Genomic DNA, 19322 nt, shown 5'->3' on the forward strand with positions numbered 1-19322 from the left:
AAAAGCATACAGCCACACACCCCCAGCTAAAGCAGCAGGGACATGCTCGTTTTCAGATTTTAAGACACTACAGAAATGCCACTCAAAGCTTGAGATGTGCAAGAATGAGTAGCCAACAGGAAGAGCTGAGTGTCAGAACTGACAAAGGTGAACCTGTATATTTGTATCTGTATGTTTGCACAGTGGCTAGCCAACATTTTCTGGCTTAACTACAGGAATCTAAGAATAAATATGTTCGTTTGCTTATAAATGAATACCTATAACTTAAACCCTATACTTTGAAAAATGGGAGTGCTAATTCCTCTCACTGAGCTCCAGAATGAGCAAAACCTGGCTGCAAAGGCAGGCAATGAAACAGTTAAGTGAAACAGTCTTTCAGGTTTTGGAAATGTGCTCTTAAATAATTTTCCCCACCCAGAACTATTTTTTAGGTGGCTCAGTCTTTTCTTAAGCTTCAAAAGAGCCTATTAATATAGCATAACAATAGAGAAGTTGAGCTAAAAGAAAGCTTCCTGTATGTGGTTTAAACTAAGCACAAGCCACCTGCACAATCCTTAACACTACCTAAGCCTTTAGGGAATAGAGCTCAGGTGCCAAGGAAAATGGAAACACTGTACAGTCCCTGTTCAGTCAGAAAGCTTCAAAGCACAAGAGCCTACAAATTCATGAGGTCGGATTGGGTGTCTTTGAACTTCGATGTCACTGAACCTTGGAAACAAGGAATAAAACAATGGTAGTAAAATTAAGAACCTGCACTTTAATGCACAGGGCAGCAGAATTGCACAACCAGTACTGATAGAACTACTTCAGTGCTGTTTGCTCTTTGTGCAAGTTCTAAAGTTGCTGCCTGCCCAAGTGCTGCTCAAAGCCACATAGCAAGGCAAGAATATATTTGATACTGGCAGAACTCAAGTGATGTATTTGCATCTGATGTATTGAAAGCTTGTCTAGTGTCTTCAAAACCTCCAGAAATGCAGTCACAAAATATGGGCTTGGATCTAGAACTGTGATATACTTATTTTGCAAGCTCCTGAGACACAAAGCAGCCCTTTGAGCTGACTGGAGGACAACTCTGTTTTGCAGCAATTTTGAGGTTTCAAAGTTTGGTTTCAATTCCATGCTGGAATGAAAACTAACACTTTTTGAATGCTTTTGCAAAAATAGAATTCTGTTCAAATCTTGCAATTTGGCAAGAGATGTGAGTGCTGAAACCCCATCAGTGAGGGGACTAGTCAGGGGTATGTGAGCTCCAAATTCAAGTCCTGTTCTGATTCATGGAAGAGCTTTTCATCTCTGATTATTCTGAATTAGGCAAAATAAGTGTTTGAAACTTATGTGTGGACCAATTCCTGAGCAAGACACTCGGCAAAAAAATATGGAAAAGTCTCCCCATCTCTTTAGTGCTACTTTCTGGATGAAAACTAATTCCATAAAATGCTTCATTTTCAGTGAAATGAAGTTTCAATCTGAGCAGCTGTTCAGGGTAATTTAGTTTATCGCTATTGAAGAATCCTCAAGTGAGAATGAAATTCTTTAGTTCAGTGGAGTATCTCATGTACCTTCCTGATTTTGGTCCTTTTAGAATTAAATGGTTTGGAAATCTTCAGCAAAACATTTTTAGATGGGAAATGTTGATTTTCAGAAAAAAAAATCTGCTTTTGACATTCCTGTCCTTTTCCGTGGAACCCCTAACTTGAGGATAAAAGTGACATGAAAGTTGATCCATCTTTTGTATTTTAAAACTTCTGCCAATTTTACTGGCATTGTTTTTTTTGGGCTTTGTGAATGGGGGGTGGAGAGCTTTTTTACTGTGGGGAGTGTGCTTTCTCCCTAGAAAAATAGTTGATCCTGACACAACTTGTTACTTGAGAGAAGAGACCAGCCCTCACCTCACTACAACCTCCTTTCAGGTAGTTGTATAGAGCAATAATGTTTCCCCTGAACCTCCTTCTCTCCAGACTAAACAACCCCAGTTTCCTCAGATGCTTCTCATCACACTTGTGCTTTACACCCTTCATCAGCTTTGTTATCCTTCTTTGAACCCACTCCAACACCTCAGTATCTCTCTTGTCATGAGCGGTCCAGAAATGAACACAGGAGTTGAGGTGCAGCCTCACCAGTGCACTTAGAATCACTGAATCTCATACCATTGGCCTCGGCCCATCAATCCAGTGTGTCCAGATCCCTCTGCAGAGCCTTCCCACCCTCCAGCAGATCAACACTCCTGCCCAGCTTAGTGTCATCTGCAGACTTACTGAGGGTGTACTCAATCCCCTTGTCCAGATAGTTCATAAAGGTATTAAGCAGAACTGGCCCCATCACTGAGCCCTTGTAACTGGCTGGCAATTGGATTTAACTCTATTCACCAGCACTCTTTGGGATAGCCATCCAGCCCATTTTTTACCCAGCAAAAAGTACACCTGTCCAAGTCATGAGCAGGCATATTCTCTAGGAGAATGCTGTAGGAAATGGCGTCAAAAGCTTTACTAAAGTCTACACGGATTTTAAATCTACAGCATGTCCCTCAAAGACAGTGAAAGTGACAAGGTAAAGCCACCTCTAAGAGCCCCTTTCTAAAGCTGTCTTTCTAAAGCACTGCCATCTGCATGGTTCAGAATTTGGGCCCCTAAGAATGTTTGCTCAGATGTGTGGGAACTCATTCATTTCACCTTTTGGTTATTTGCCAGCCTGAATGGTGCTCAGCAGTCAACATATGGCTGGCAAAACAGCACTTAGTGCAGGCAATTGCCCAGTGCCACCACTTACCCATTTCCCTGAGAGGGAGTAAGGCAGAAGTATGAGCAGTTTTTTTGGAGAGCACTGGCACACAAACTGCTGCTGCCCCTAGGGGCCTACAGCTTTGCCCTTGGGACATGACTACCCATGATCAGATGATCAGGACTCAAGACATCTGTGTTATACTCAGGGAAAATCCCCCAGTTACGTGACCCAGTTATGTGTGTTATATATTTGAAGAGTCATGCACATGCATCTGTCATCTGAAGGGAATGCAGTCACAGGGGTGGGGGGCAGCCAACTTGATTGCTCTGGGTGGCTTACTTTTGTAGAGGGGCTAGGCAGCAATGATGTAATGGATATTTTAGCTATTGTAAGCAGAATTTCATTTTTCAACTGATTGCCAAGTATGCTATTCAGCACCCAGGAGGTTTTAAGAAACTCTTAAGCTCTAAGGCAGAACAAATAGTTTGTTGCTGTTATATTCCCTCACTGCTGGCTAGAAAGTGTAATTCCTTGGTTTGCTAGCACAGTACTCATTTGTTTAAAATCTCCCACCCCTGGATGCATTCCCTTCTTATCTCTTCCATTATAGCAGGTCACTTCACCGTGTGCACACAGCAACTCTCACACATGTTGACTTTTGAAGCTGAGTTTTCCTGCTCAGCAACAGGAAAGCCGACATATTCTAACTTTACACAATGTCACTGTGTTTCTGTGATACATGCCTCAGTTATACAACTCAGTGTCTGCTGCTGTTTGCTGGTGGTTTTCTGGAACAAATCAATCTCTCCAGTTTCAGTATGTTCCAACAGATGTAACATTAACCACTATTTTTATTCTCAGACTGAGTTTCACCCCTCCGACCTTTCCCAAAATACTATGTTGTCAGTGTTAGCTACAGTTTGTTTCTGTCTGTAATTATTAAAGTCTCTTCCATGACAACCTGATAAAAGGTTGGCCACATTCCCACACTTATTAAGCTCTCAAATGATGCAAATTGTAACAAATATGCCAACCAGACTGAAAGAGCGCTGCCTAGTTTGTTTTTTACACAGATCTGTAACAGAGCTCTGCATGGTTATTTTCCTAGGAAGCAAACAATATAAATAATACAGAGCAAAACAAAATTCTGTCTTCGTTTGCCTCTTTCCATTCAATTTCCTTTCTATCCCACTAAGTGAATCAGACCACCAGTATTAGACAGCCTCTCCTTTGGTTACATACAGCTGCAGGCATTGGGTGGGACTCTGTGGCTGCAAATACCTAAGAGGAAACATAGAGAACAATGCCAATATACAAGTGGTGCGAGGCTCTGTGCAACATTATGTAATGCTACTGACCTCTTTTATGGGGCAGCTGGAAGACAGTTACCTTCTGAACATGTTAGTTGGATAACAGAAAAACAGATTAATGAAAGCCTTTGTTAAAATCCACTTGGAAGCAGTCCAGCTGTAATCATCTCCCTTCTGCTCTTCCTTGAGCACTGGATAACTCATCACATGAGTATTTATGGCCTGGCGGCTGTTTCTGCACAGATCTTTAGTCTGCTGTTAAGTTTGAGATCTTCCTATGTAGTCAAGTAAAACCACTAACGCTTTGAGTCTAGTAAGGAGAGAAAGAGGAGAGAAAGAAAGGAAAAGACAGGGGCAACATATTAGAGACAAGTGAGAGATATCAAGTTAAGGAAACTCTAGAACATTATCCAGATCTCCTGCAATCCAGGCAGAGGACAAGGCACCATACAGGCATGCTTGTGGTAGTTCAGGAAGCAGAACAATACCAGATCTCCCAGGTAACAACTGTACACAGTGAGCAATCACAGCACTTGACACACTGCAAATCCATCCTCTGGAATTTGTTCAGGCAAATGACTCAGCGACAACTGATGAATCAAACACTTACACTCTCAATTAGCAAATTCAGTAAAACCATAATCAACGTGAAGATTGTTAGCAGCACAATGCTTCCTCTTTCCCAATTAGCTTCATTATTCTAATTTTTTTTTGACTTGTCAGTGATCATTATCACTGAAGTTTTGATATTTTAAAACAACTGCTTGGATGACCCAGATAGTCATTAAAACTTGTATACGTTGTTGCTGCTAGATGTTTCTCCCATATTATGGCTGGGTGTGGTGGGAATATCCAAAATAATGACCTCATCTTGTGGTACATAAGGAATAACCACAGTCTACCTAAACAAACCCACAGCTGTTCAGGTAGACTGAGTTGTTTGAACCTCTGTTGCAAGCTGCAGGGCGAGGCAAGTGAGGATGAGAAATGATCACCATGTCACCCTATCAGAATGAAACAACTCTAAACCAAACTGAGCTGTGATACAGGTCGGCAAATCATATTTCCAGATGTTGAGATCTCTGCATTTTTTCTTGGATTTGAACTTGATGTTCAGAATAACAACTGCATATTTAATGACAAGAGTACTTAAAGCGTTTGTTTTCCTGTCTACAGTCTCCAGTGCTGGGGTCACCCTTCTGCACACTGCTGAATGAATGCATCTGAATAAGCCTGCAAAACAGGAAGAAGTTGCACTGCATAGAAGGTAGGTCATACACTGTGTACAATGCAGGTATCCAATCTCCTAGGCTACTATGAGTGCCTGGTCATCTCTGCTCACAGAGAACAGATCAGACACGAGGCTGAAAAGAGCACAGTCCTACTTGGTCCCTTTGGATAAATAAGCTTTGATCTCAGCCAAATAGCTCAGGATCAAGAAGAACTTTGTTAGGCGTTTGTCGTGCTTGTACTGGCTGATGAATAGAGGCTGGCAGACGGTGTGGAGAAGGAAAAGCTGATGAACAAAGCTGCCCAAACACCAAGGGAGGCCTGGAACTATGCAAACAGCTACAGACAGACCTGGTTCATCACAACAGATCAATACATAGGAAGGCAAAGCAAGATGCAGAAGATCCACCAGACATAACCAGACACTAGGGAGGAAAAAGCCCTGCTAGTCCAGTCCTGCACTCATCTTTTCCATGACAGCAAGAGAAGTCCCTGTCCACCAACCAGCCAGATTCTAGCCAGCCAGGGCCTTTCCCCCAATGATTTCGGCTAATCTTTTCTAGTGGTTTTGCTCCTTGGTTTGCCTGCTAGTAACACTGACATTAGACATTTTAATAAATAATAATTAAAACACACTGGCATTCAGTTTTGCTGTGAGAAGCATTTTTCCACCACAGGAGTGCAAGCTGCTTGCCAGTCATCCACAATTTTGTTTGGCAAAAAAGAGAGGGATTAAAAAATAAACACAGAGTAGTCAGATTTGCAGTGGCTACCTGTCTCCTCTATATTATTTCTTCAAGAAGTATAGAACATTGTTTGGAGTGATTCTGCACACCGCATTTTCCACCTGCTGCCTGTGGCCTGAAATGTCAGGGATCTGAATCAGGGTCAGCCTCCTGACACAGCAGAACTACAGGCATGTTTAGGCACACGTCTGACTGTGTCTTGCTCATTTTTCAGATGGCCAATCTGAAAGGGAAGTCCATACAAGAAGCAGGCATTTGATTTGGATGTAATTACCTCAAACATTTCCAAAGCTACTCTTGGCTGAGTCACAACACCTCCCACTACCCAAAACCTTCAGATGTTTGTGTCTAAAACTGGAGTCAGATTTACCCTTCACAGTCAAGACTGATGCACTCCAACCATGTTGTAAAACAATTCTTCTATAAACAATAACAGCTCAGCTCTGAATCACTGGAACGTAGTGACTAACCTCATTGTGGAAATTAAAACTTATTGCCTTGCCCACATTTCCTTCTTACCTCAGAAAAAACAGGAACACACTAAATCTGGTCTGCCTTAAGTGTGCACCCAAGAGGAGAAGAGCTAGAGCACTGACAATTTATAACAGTAGCTTGAAAGAAAAGGCTGTGATTGACAGGTGAAAAATTAAAATCTTTTTTATCATCTCACTATTAGCTTAATAAATTAATACATTTACTGTTTGATCAGGCTTTTTTAGTCTAGCTTTTGTACACTCTCCAAAACCATAGGCTGTGCAAAACCACTCCAAAAATTCTTGCTTTGGTGTACAAGAAATGAAGAGAGTAAAAAAGCAAGAACAATGTACAGAATAGATCTGGTTGACAGACATTCCAAAGGCAAAATTATTACAGGCTATTATCTAGTTGTCTGGAGGAGCCGTGGACCAGCTGGCTGTGATGTTCTGCTCAAACTTAAACACAGACAGGAAACCGCATGTCTGATACTGTAAAAATCGTTTGTCTTCCTGCCATGGCTAACCAGGCAAGCAACCCAAAGGGGCTGTTTTCATTTAAAAGAAACACTAATGCACAACAATAAAAAAAAGAATGACAAAGCCTCAATTCTCCCCCTCCCAAATGGAGTTAATGCTTGTATTTGTGAATGAACTGGAAATGTTACAAACTGAAAATTTATATTACTTTCTTTTTTATCTGTGGTTATTCACTTATTACATGTGAATGTAATACAGTTTTCATGAGTCACCTACAGTGTTTAAAGCATGTGACATAGGAGGAAAAACTTCATGCCAAGGAGTGAAAGGAATTAGAGTAAAACCAGTGGGTTTTAATTTATACTGCAGCTCCTTCTAAGCTGCTCTGGAAGTGTGAGGGGTGCTGCAGATTTGATGGGAATGAAGGCAGCTGGTGTTGAATTTATAAAATGGTTTTCATAATCATACACAAAGAAGACACGCATTTGTTAGAATGATTGCATACATCTACATAGCTCCAGGAGAAACAGCTATAACATGACTAATTTATAACAAATTAGCCAAAATCCACAAGGGTGCGGTTCACTTTGCATAAAAACTCTAGACAGCTGATGGAATAAGAACTTTTCTTTGTTAACACGCTGTCTTCAATAAGATCAAGGCAATCTGTTAGAATTAGGTCCTCTGTCTACCACCTGTGCTCACGTCAATACCAGTATTTACTTCAACTCATTTAAAGCCCACCCAAGTAAGGGTTAGTCATATAACTGTGGATCAGTAGTCAGGTTGTTTGATTTCAAATAAAGATTAGAGTGTGACTGGATGAGGAAGAGGGAAGTAGGTGGCACCAGATATAGATAGACTGGGCCAAGGGAGGCAAAGACTTTCTAGCTCACTCTTGACTAATCTGGTGTGGTTTTGTGACCAAAACTAATTTGCTCTATTGGAGGGCAGGGAAGAGAAAGCTAGAAAGCACTCATACAGCCATCCGTCTCATTGCAGTCACACATCACGTTTCCCAGGAGTGGAAACAGCTTCCCAACCCTTCATTATCTCAGGTAATGAGGATTTGATTATATCCTTTTCTGAGGAACTTACAGATGATAAGGATGGGTTCTGTGTGCTGTACTCATTTAGAAGTGTGTGCACACAAAGTTCTCCACAGGAGGCCTCGCACTTGCCTCCAAGAGACCTGACTTAGTCTCAGTAAAAGAATCATTGTGGGATTCAGCAGGTAGAAGAAATAAAGTGAGGTGTGTGTGTGTGTGCACACATGCACATCTGTGTGCAGCATGGAATCCACCAGCACTGTACACACCTGCACTGCCTTTACTGTGTTTGCACTATATAGGTCAATATAGTCTTTACTTCATGAAGTAGAAAGGGGACAGGTTATACACTTGTGATTTGGCCTGTACTCAGATTTTACTGGTTTAACTGAAATCATATACACATTCTTATGCCATAGCAAGCATGAGGTAACATATCCACTAGTGAAGGAACACTGTAGCTACTTCACACGCCCCACAGAACAAGTGTAAATGGTCGGTTACAACAGAGAAGCTGACTTTAAATTCACATCCAATCAGGTTACTCAGCCATATCTGTATAAACAGATGTCACATTATGGGAAAACAGCCTTTTAGAAGAGGCAAGACCTTAAATATGGCATTTGCCTCTTGATTTTTTTAATAATGTAATTAGCATATGTTATATTTTGGTGTGCCAACAGAACAGCTCTAAACATCTTGCTTTCATCTTTCTTTTCATCAACTTTTAAGTGCAGTGCCTTGAGCTGAATATCAGACTTACTTCAAAAGGAGGAGGACAGGCTGGCAGGAAGAAATATCCTCTGAACACAGAAAAGAAAGGTTGAGGTTTGGCAAGACTCAGAAGAGACCAAAATAGCTCTTGCCACTAAAAGTTTTCCTCCACAAAATGTGATTCCAAACTCCACTGCTATGACACAGTTAATATTAACTTGCAAGGTATAGCCTAGGAATGCAGCATAAATTATCAAACGTACCTGATGGAAAAATGAGCATATCATTGCATTCTTCACCGGTACAGGAACACATGAACATCAGTCCCCCATCTTCCTTCTTTTCCCTCATCAAACACTGCTCTGAGTTGGAGTCTTCCAACACATGACCATACAGTGTTTTCTGGGGATCATGGCATATTGTTTCTAACGTTACGTTTTCATCATTCTGTCTCCTAAAAAAAGAAAAAGAGAAAACTGAAAACAAGGAAGAAATATTTTATAAAGGGAGCAGACAGCATTGTGTCTGCCCCAAATTTGCCTCTTTTGAGAACTCAAATTAGTATAATTCTGGCATGAAAAATCCAGAATATATTCTAAATTGCACTACAGGCACTTCATATGGCAATAATAGGCACTGATCACTTACTAAAGGGACACAGGACAAATACAGAACAGCACACTGGACTGATCCTATATTTCAAGTGTCTACTTCCAATTACGCTGAACATCTCTTCAAGTCAATGAACACAACTAATCCCTTAATAAACAAATTAAGTGGTTCTAATTCTGTTCCTAAATCTGAAGCAATGTTGCAAATACTCAATTCTGTTCCTTTTGTCCACTTAAAAACTTATTATGAGTGTTTCTGGCTTTCTTTGATAGAATTGGCTTACCATTTATAGAAGGGCAAGACCTCAGTTTTTAGACTAGAATGCAAGTTTAGGGTCAATGAATCCGAAAAAGAAGTGTAACAATTTCACATACTTTTGATTTCTTCAAACCTAAACATAAAAAAATCACTACTCATATATCAGAGTCATTACAGACACAGTTTTGTTTTTTTTTACCAATAAGAAAGTATTTCTACCTATACATGTTGAGTAAGCTTACTGTGATAGATCTACATAATGTAGTTCACTTTGAAACCTCAGAGACAATTGTCTTTCTTCAGCAAATTCTACTGTAATCCTCTCTGAGTCTCAAATCTGCTTCTATTCTCAGTGCTGTGGGCAGATGCAACTTAATGGTTTGAACAAAACCATGCCTATTTTCCAATAACAGCATAAGCTGGAACAAAAAGGCTTTAGAAGAAAAAGAACACTTCATATCAGAATTGTTGTTAACTTCAAACAACTCTCAGTATGCTGAGCACAGATATGAGTTGGAAGTGAGAGAGCAAAGCCCTGTGAGGTAGTAGGGACATTATGAACATCAGAGCAATCAAGGAAAGTACTAAGTAATAATGAATGAGGGTATGCTTCCCTCTGCACCTGTATGAAGAAATAACTTACCATATAGCAACACAGACTTCATTATTCTTCTCACAAATAGAAGTAATGTTGCAGTTGCTCTTGCACTGATGTTGGTTTGAGCAGGTTGTTACTTTAATGTCACAAAATTTGCATAGGTTTGGCATTTGTAATCCATTTTCCTTAGTTCTGTCTACAGGTGACATAATTTCAGCTTAAGGAAAAAAAAATAAAAGAAACTCAATAATGGTAGTTTGTCAGCTTGTATTATTGCTCATTATGAAGATAACATTTTCAGCAGTAGCAAACATTTCTTCACACCTTAAATTGGAAAATCTTTGATCTTTCACTGCCAATTTTCTTTACAACAAGCCAAGTGCCACAGTGTCAAGACCATGTTAATCAAAGCAAATTTGAAAAGTTAAGGCAACTTCTATTGACTTCACAGGGAGCAAAAGTTGCTTTGCATTTTGCAGAGTCAAACTTACTGTGAGTCCAGTTTGCACTGGAATAACTACTCTGCAGCCACCCATCTGCATTATTTACAGGCAATGTATCTGTCCCCTATGTACAGTATACTGCATCATGGTCTGTGTGCCAAAGTAACTGTGTATACCAGAGTGGGAATGCACATTACATAGGTGGCATTATGATATGGATCATGATGAATTGTGCCAGTTTGTGTTAACTAACCTGAGGCATTACATAGGTGCTGTCCCTAATGTGATTACTGTTCACACAGAAAAACACAGAGCTGGAAGTTACTTTCAACCTAAGGTAGATTGTCTGTAAGAGGTTGTGGGTGAAAGTCAAACTGGAATGCAATAGGGTATCTATGAAGCTCATGCAAACTGTTCCCGGAGTCTTCCTGTGCTAACTCAAGGGGGCTTGAACTCAAACTAACTTGCCTTGTAAAAGTATACTCTGACCCAACAGCTACATTTCTGCTCCCAGGCATTGAAGAATTGCTTGCTTAGTGGTTCCGAATCTTAGTACTCGCTATCTACTTCAGTGTGGGGCAGGGAAGAGATATTTTTTGCCCCAGTCTATGAATTTCAGGAAATACATTTTTAGTTCAAAATTTTTTTGAAAAGCCAGCATGACTACAAGGAACAGAAAATGCCAACGTAAACTTTTTTCTAATGCTAAAATGAATACGCAACTATCTGAAGTGGAGTAGGTTATGTACTACAGTTTCAGTCTGAGTCACTTTGCAATACACTTGGAAAGGTAGCTTAAACCACTTTAAGGAGATATCAGGCTTCACACAGTGCAGCCCTTCTCTTGTAGCCACCTGCGTGTTAAAACTATGTTCACATTGCTCTCTGTGGGAAAATGTTGCTAGGCAATCAATAACAGGCAACAAGGGATTTGTAATTTCCCCCTCTCTCATGCATTAGCTGAGAAAGAATTTTTTTCCTTCTAGAACTTCACTATTTACTACTATTAGAATGTTTTATTACAGAAATTAAATATATTTGCTTTTTCTAGAAGGAAATTAAAAGACCTCTTGCTAACATTTTAAATGGATTTCTGAGCCATTGTGAGGGACTGAGAGACAGGTCTTCCCTCTTTATCCAAATCACAAATCCTTTTCATCACTAGCATGCTCTGGTACTGACCCTAGGTCTCTGATCTTACTGCCATTGTAATCAATGGCAAACTCCCAATGATTTCAGTGGTATAGAAGAAACTCCTACACAGAGGGGAGGGTTATGATGAGCTCACTGGGAGCACTTGGGTGGAGAATGCTGGCGATATGTTACAGGCTAGCTGAATTTTAAGCCCCAGATAGATATTTCTTGTTCTCAATTATTCCCAGAAGCCATGCAGAAGAACAAAGCCTCATTGAAGTAGGTGTGGGAGGAACTCAAAAGTAGTGTTCTATAAAATACATGTTAATATAATAATTATTATGGCAAATTGCTCCTCTCTTCTGGATGGTACCTTTCATTTACCACATGCTGAAGAGAAACTAATAGCTGTGGTGATATATCTAGATTCCAATAATGATCAAAACAACCTGATAATGAGGGACTGTTCCCCTACCCAGTAAGAGGCACTTTCTGGCCCTAAAAGCCTGGATGAACAATACAGACAAATATCAAGGGAGAGATGAAGTGACTCACCCAACTTCACAGAGGAAACCTGTGGCAGGGTGCCAAGCAGCTCACAACTGCACACAGGGGAAAGACATCTGTTGCTCAAACTGCAAAGACTCTAGCTACATCTAGACTGCTTTCAGCTCTGAGCTCATATGGCTCCGTGTTTCACTGGGCAGCTGTGTGGCAATGGATGACTGACACAGGCACAACTCAATCCTGCAGCACTGGAGCCAAAAGCCACAGGAAGGTGGGTCCTTAGGTAAACTAGTTCAAGCACAATATGTTTGTTGAGAAGCAGGGCTCGTTCCTGTGCCATCCCTGGCCATGTTGGGTACAGCCAAGGCTCACCCACTGGAACGAATTGATGAAAATATGTTTGGAACCCTTCCAAGGAGGGATCTCCAAACTATCTAGAACCAGCAATCCATTGCAATGTCACAAACCTTATGTTTCTATGTTACAGTGGTAGGCCTTAATTTAATTACTAGCAAAAGGCTGGGTAGTTAGGGCCAGTTAATTTCTGAACAGGTTAAATTAATGTCAAAAATCTAATGGGATTTTAGGACTCCCAGAACAGACTACCTTCGAATTTTCTCCCCAGAATCCTTGTAATAAGGGTTGACAGTGTAGTGCCTCTCTGCTCATGCCACTGGTAGTTCAAAGTACTGGATAAATTGTCCAGGTGGACAAACTTTCTTCCACGCTCCAGCATCTGATTTAAAGTGAGACTGCACTTCCCCTAATACTGTCACATTGCTTTAGCAAACATTGGAGTGTTGTTCATTAATACAGCTTGGCCTTGCCCATTGTCATAAACTGTCTAGTTCTAAACTAAAGGCACATTTGATTTTCTCCTATCAGGCTGATGCTGAAATTCCACTATCAGACTGCTGCTGAAATCAACATCTGCAAAGAGCCCAAGATGAAATCTGGAGTCAGATGTGAACCTTAACATCACTCTTCTGATCACAGCCTGCTACTAAACTCTGAGGACTTTAAAATCCAGGAAAGGCTGGTCTGCTTCCAAGTCACACAAACTCAGACCTATCTCTAAGAAACAAAATCCTGCCTGGAGAATACAAATTTGTAGGGTTCTTCCCCAGGGAAATGTATTCACTCATTCCCTGAGGGGCCCACAAGCCCCATGTGGTTCACTACCAGTAACATTGCTCCTCTTTTTGCAGTTGCTTGAATGTCCACCTCTAAAAATGCTTGACTTATCCTACTGCATGCTTCATAGCCCATGAGCCAACTCATCGAGGTTTTCTCCTGTTCAGACAACCAGTCACTTGAACACTGTGCACAGAAGCAACCTTTCATTTTGCATAAAAAACAAAGTGGATATAATGGGAAAGTCAATGGAGAAAACACAGATTTGAACATCTAAAGGAAGCCATCCTAAAATGTGTGCCTGTCTCCTGCAATTTGAGTTTTGCCTTCTACTCTCTAGTGTTAATTTTCTTATTTTGACTTCTACAGGAAACCTAATTCTAGCTTTCCTTGCTTCCTTGTCCATGGAGAAGGCCCCAAATAAAAGGCTGTGGTTTCTTAGCTATGAAGCTTTCAACCAACCAGTTCAGCATAGATCAGTCACTGCAGTTAAAATGCATAGAACATGCAAGCCAACACGTGGGCTAGGTATTCTGGAAAAGACACCAGAGCAGCCACATAAGCAATACAAACACTCCATCCCTGGCGGTGTTCAAGGCCAGGTTGGACAGAGCCTTGGGTGACATGGTTTAGTGTGAGGTGTCCCTGCCCATGGCAGGGGGGTTGGAAGTAGATGATCTTAAGGTCCTTTCCAACTCTAACTATTCTATGATTCTATGATAAAACTTCATGAATTCTAGTGAAGCCAAGATTGCAGGACACGGCTTTTACTCTATGGTTCATGTCTTCTTTATGATTTAGCAGGATCTTATAAACAGTACACCTCACTTAAAGTCTACTGAGTCTTGAAGTTGTTTGCTTTGCTTCTGCTGTTTGTAGACGTGCAATTTTAATTGAGGCCTCAGTTTGCATTCCTCTTATTTTTCAGTATCACTACAGAACTCTCAAAAGCCAACAACATTTAAATAAAGCCCAAACTAATGTGCTGTCTTTTTGGGAATATCTACACTGGAAAACTTCATGTATATCTTAGGATGAATTTCAGGAACAGCAGTCAGTTTCTCTTACTCCTATCCTGTAAAACATACTGTTACCGCATTTTTATTCTCTCATCCAGTGCCTCTGGCACATGTATACATATAAAACAGCTTTGCTGAACAGATAGATCTCATCCCTTAAAATAGAAATTGCTGAGGGAGACATTGGGATGGGAACTCAATTATTCAGCTGCTGTGAAGTAATTCTACCTGGTGGGAGAGACTTGAATTTAAGACTTCCTTACATCATGGAAATCTGCAAGACAGAGGATGCCTCTATCAGAAAGCCTTGAAGAAGTTTGTCCTTGTTCTGCCAAAGAGCACCGCTCCCCAGCATTATATCTCAGTGACCGTAAAGCACAGCAGCAGCTGTGAAGAACATCCAAGCCATACTACCTTCTTATCCAACATAGAGACATCAGATTTTGCCAGGAACAATACTAAACATTGTATTTTTTTCTATTTTGCCTACCACCCTCACTACATGATCTATAAACTTAGTAGAACTTTGATAGTAATGGGGACACTGCCAGCATCATGAAAGTGGAGAGGTGATGATGCAAAAGCACATTCTTTGTCTTACAAATACTGATGAATTAATTGCAGAAGGGAAGAAGTCAAGAAAAATGTGTGATCCAAGCATTACTTTTAACACTTGGTATATCCTAACGGTTATTCTTAATTATACTGATTATCTTCAGTGTAGTAATACAAGGAAGAAGACAGAACCACAATCAACCCCAAAGATTAAAAAATCATGAGTTAAAAATCATAAGACTAGCCAGAGAAATCATGGAAATAAAGGAAGGGAAAAACCCAACCCAACCAACCGAACACCCAACCAAAACTGGGTTCTCCTTCATTTGCTACTGCCATCTGGACTCTTGGAGTGCATTGGAATAATGTTTTGAAACTTTGGCTATAAGCAGGAAGGTTGGAATTACTGTCTGACTTACAAAATGGAAAAGACAAAAAGAAAATAAATCCCTGGAATCCAGGAGCTTGATCTTTAAAAACAAAAAAAGACAGCTATCATATGACTCTTCATAAAATCACAGGAGTTGGCAACATTGTCCATCACCTAGCATCTTCCATGACAACGCCTCCAGGGTTAACTCTATGAAATTTGTATTTTCAATTGTTCAGTCAGAGCTCAATGCTTTCATGAGATGAAATGGAGTGTTATGCTCTGATACATACTCCATACTTACTATGTGAGTATGAACTCACATTGTTTATACTGTCTTGGACGCTACTTTGGGCTGCAGTCCTTTATCTCAACTATGATTTACCCCAGTAGCATTACCATGGGTGCAGGACTTTTGTGACTATTTCTAGTAAGATTAGCAACAATGATTTTCAAGAGTGGTGAGACAGCCTTTGTAAAGCCAAATATGAGCTATCCTTTGCATACAACTAAAACATATAAGAGGAAAACGGGTTCCATATATGTTTAGCTCACCGGATATTTAACTATCCCTTTGTCAGGACTCCAGAAAACCACATTCCTACAGATTCTTTTGCAGAATGTCTCTGACTCAATCTGTATCATATATATTCACAAATCACTGATGTCTGCCCCTAGCAGCTTACTTTCTCTTTTGTCCCTAATAAGGTGTTTTACCTCTTAGATGTCCTTTTCATCTTCAGTCCTGTGGTCTAGCACAACAGCTGCCTTAGTCAATACTTAAAGACCAGCTTTAAGTGTACTAATTGCACTTTTATTTGCACAGTGGTTGGGACTTTTGTATTGCTTTGGTGCTTGATCAAACCTCACTGGGGCTCTGCAAAGTATAAATACCAAAATAACTTCCTTTTATGAACACATTCTTTCTGAAGTACTTGGAGAAGATGCATGTCATGGCTTCTCCCTATCATGTAATGGCTTTTGCCCATCATAGGAAAAAAATGCAAGTCACACCTATCAGATGGCAACAATACAATTATGAATGCAATAAGACACACAGACAACCCTATAACACACTATCACAAAGCAGCCCCTATGAGATGGGGGAAAGAACAATCCTACCTTTGAATGGTTTGTGTGGGCTATGAGCTGCTCTTCAGCCATGACTGAGAAGTCTGCTAGGAAAAAAGAGGGCAGACTAGGTAAAGCCATTCCAATAAACTAGACCTAGCCAGAAGCAGTTTGGCTACCCCAGCTGAAGGAAGGCCAAAGCAGAAGAACTGGGTCACAGTGAGAAGGGCACTGATGAACTGCACTGAAATGTGGGAAACCACTATTTCCCACCTACCAACAAGTACGGAGTGGGGTACGTACGTGCAGAGGGAGAAGACAGAAGGAAAAGGAGCAGGAGTTTGAAAACTTTGTTGAACTTGTCTTTGCAGTGGAAATGCTTGGATTTTAACAGCAAGTGGAACTGGCAAAACTTTGCTTTAGGGATTGCTGCAGGCACTGACACAGAAAGAGAATCACATCTGGCAGGAGCTCGGGGGAGGGACACAACCAGAGAAAATAAAGGAGGGAACAGCATATTAAGCTGGAGATCTTGAAGATAAAAATCATTCTTGCATTTAAAGCATTAAAATAACACTATTTTTATTCACTACTTTCAAAACGAGCTAGAATTGGCAGTTTTAATCATGGGTTGGGCTCTTCTCTCTGGTATAGGGCATGGCAGTGAACTGCTTTAAATGTGCCTAAGAAGGAAGCTTGATGCTGTGACTCCTGACTGAAAGTGCAGGTGTAAGTACCCGCTCAAGTACTTACAATAGAAGTGTGAACACTTTCTGAAAACAGGGAATAAAAGTAACATTATTGTGATGTTTCAAATAATGAGACAGATTTTTACCTGTGGATTTTCAACTTGCTGCTCTCTTCCACATTTTCTGGCCACTGTTTGGCACTCCATGGCAGGCAGAACAAAAGAATACTGTCTCCAGGCAAAAAGCCTGAAAAAAAATCTAAATGATGGCTTCCCATAGGGCACTCAAAGGGACTTTTCATCTTCTCCTGACTTTAACCCGCAGCCTCCCTAACACAGCCTAAAACCAGCACACAGCACTGGAGAAGTGTATGAGATATAGCATGATGACCAATTTATTCAACTATTACTACAGGGTCTATTTTTTCCTGCATAATACATTCAGTCTGGAATTTACTAGAAGCTGACTTTGCTGGTTAACTCCTTCTGTGACTTCAGATGCTAAGCAAGTATCAACTACAGCAATGCTCATCTGGTTCACAAGATTAGGAAAAAAAGCTTTCTTGTTTTGTTGGAATAAGTATGATTCACGGTTCAGAACTGACATTTGCATAGCTAATTCTGTCCATTAAAAACCATGTTCTGCAACTTAACCACGTTTTCTGTTCTTGCCTGCCCAGTGAAAGATGCCATTACTTCACTTGAAACTGGGCTGAAAGAGTATAAACACTTCAGCTTTGTACAAATATTATTTTTCCAACTTACATAGGCAGCAGCCAGTCAAGCATTATACAGTTATTTGGGTGATATAGAAGGAAGCAAAGTTTTTTTTATGACAGAAGAGTCTCTGTGGCAACCCCCTCCAACATTTAAAACATACATAATTGGGAACAATTCTGACTCAGAAAAACACAAATCTGCCTCCACTCCAAGCTACAGAGCTTCACCAGAACAAACCCATGCAGCTGAATCTTCTAAGTAGGTTGAATGGAGTTTCTGAACTCATCATACTTCTCCCTTCAGCTAGGTAAGAAAGCCTGTTTACAGAAACATGCTTCTCCCCACTCCTGCCCCCTCAACAGTCACACCACCACCAACAACCTACTTCAAAATATGATAAGGCTCTTCATTCTTTGTAATAGCATTGGGGAAGGTGAATCATTTGTCCTGAAAGAGGCACATATTCCCTCCAAAAGCTTAGTTTACATTTGTTCCCTTCTCTTACTATGATAGAAATGAGGAACGTCCACCTTCAAGAGCTGTTAAACCCTGTTTTCAGGGGCCTGTTCATTAAACTACCAGTTTCCAGCAGGGAAACTCAGGAGTCTACCCAATATAGGTGGAACAGCACTTTAGGACATTTTCTAATATGGCCAAGCTAACTCTATTAGCCATGAAGAACCCCCTGGAGACACATTCTGGCTCTTCAGTTTAGCTGCAAGGCTACTGAATGTGCTCACTGCCACACAGAAACTGAAAAATCCAAGAGCTCTTCAAAAAATTAACTTTATTCTTGAGGTATCAGGGCTGCTTACCTAAAGGCATCCCCACTAGCAGCCCTAAGCGTGTCCTGTGAGAGCTACTTAACACAAAGGCAAATCTTGTCTCTTCTTTAAGAGCATCCTCATTGGACAGGCTACAGATAGGAAGAAGGCAGAGAAGTTTTGAAAGCTATGTGACAGAGGAAGTGCCTGCATCTCCTGCTAAACTTCTGGGCAGCAGAACACAATAGGACCTATAGTAGGGGAAAAGAGGCTACCTTCAAAAGTGCTACAAGCTTCCTGCTACACTGTATTCCCAAACCCTGCCATCCTTCCCATTGGGAACTGGGAAGGACAGAGTAGATGAGCCCATGGCTTACAGTTCCTCTTTCTCCCTTACAAAGATAACTGTCATGCCCACTCACCACTGTGACACCAGAGTGGGCAGCCACATGGAATGCTGTGCCCAGCCCTCTGCACAACCACTGTGCATAATCTCTGCACAGACCACTGAACAACCAAAGCCACACAGAAATCAAAAATAGCAACATACTTGCTTGGCCAAACACACAAATGATACTCTTACAGTACTTGTATTTAGTACATGGCTTTGTCATGTTTAACTTTTCTAACGGCTTCAAGTACCTGTGTGCTGGCTTGGCGTACACACACACCACCATGTGAGTTTAACTGGTTAAATTAAACGGGTGGAGGGTTTTACAGTTCTGC

The 19322-nt window shown here is 40.8% G+C and overlaps 1 protein-coding gene across 1 annotated transcript in view; it reads right to left on the reverse strand.

The window, feature by feature from the left end:
- The window catches only part of TGFBR2 (transforming growth factor beta receptor 2), a 57520-nt gene that overhangs the window by 21155 nt on the left and 17043 nt on the right, over nucleotides 1-19322 (reverse strand). Inside the window, exons 2-3 of the mRNA XM_005152844.2 lie at nucleotides 10237-10408; nucleotides 8987-9177 (exon numbers count right to left, since the gene is read on the reverse strand). Coding sequence (XP_005152901.2) covers nucleotides 8987-9177; nucleotides 10237-10408 — 363 coding nt within the window. The remainder of the gene's footprint in view (nucleotides 1-8986; nucleotides 9178-10236; nucleotides 10409-19322) is intronic.

The sequence above is a fragment of the Melopsittacus undulatus genome, chromosome 1 (genome assembly GCF_012275295.1).
Source record: "Melopsittacus undulatus isolate bMelUnd1 chromosome 1, bMelUnd1.mat.Z, whole genome shotgun sequence".
Classification (NCBI taxonomy): Eukaryota; Metazoa; Chordata; class Aves; order Psittaciformes; family Psittaculidae; genus Melopsittacus; species Melopsittacus undulatus.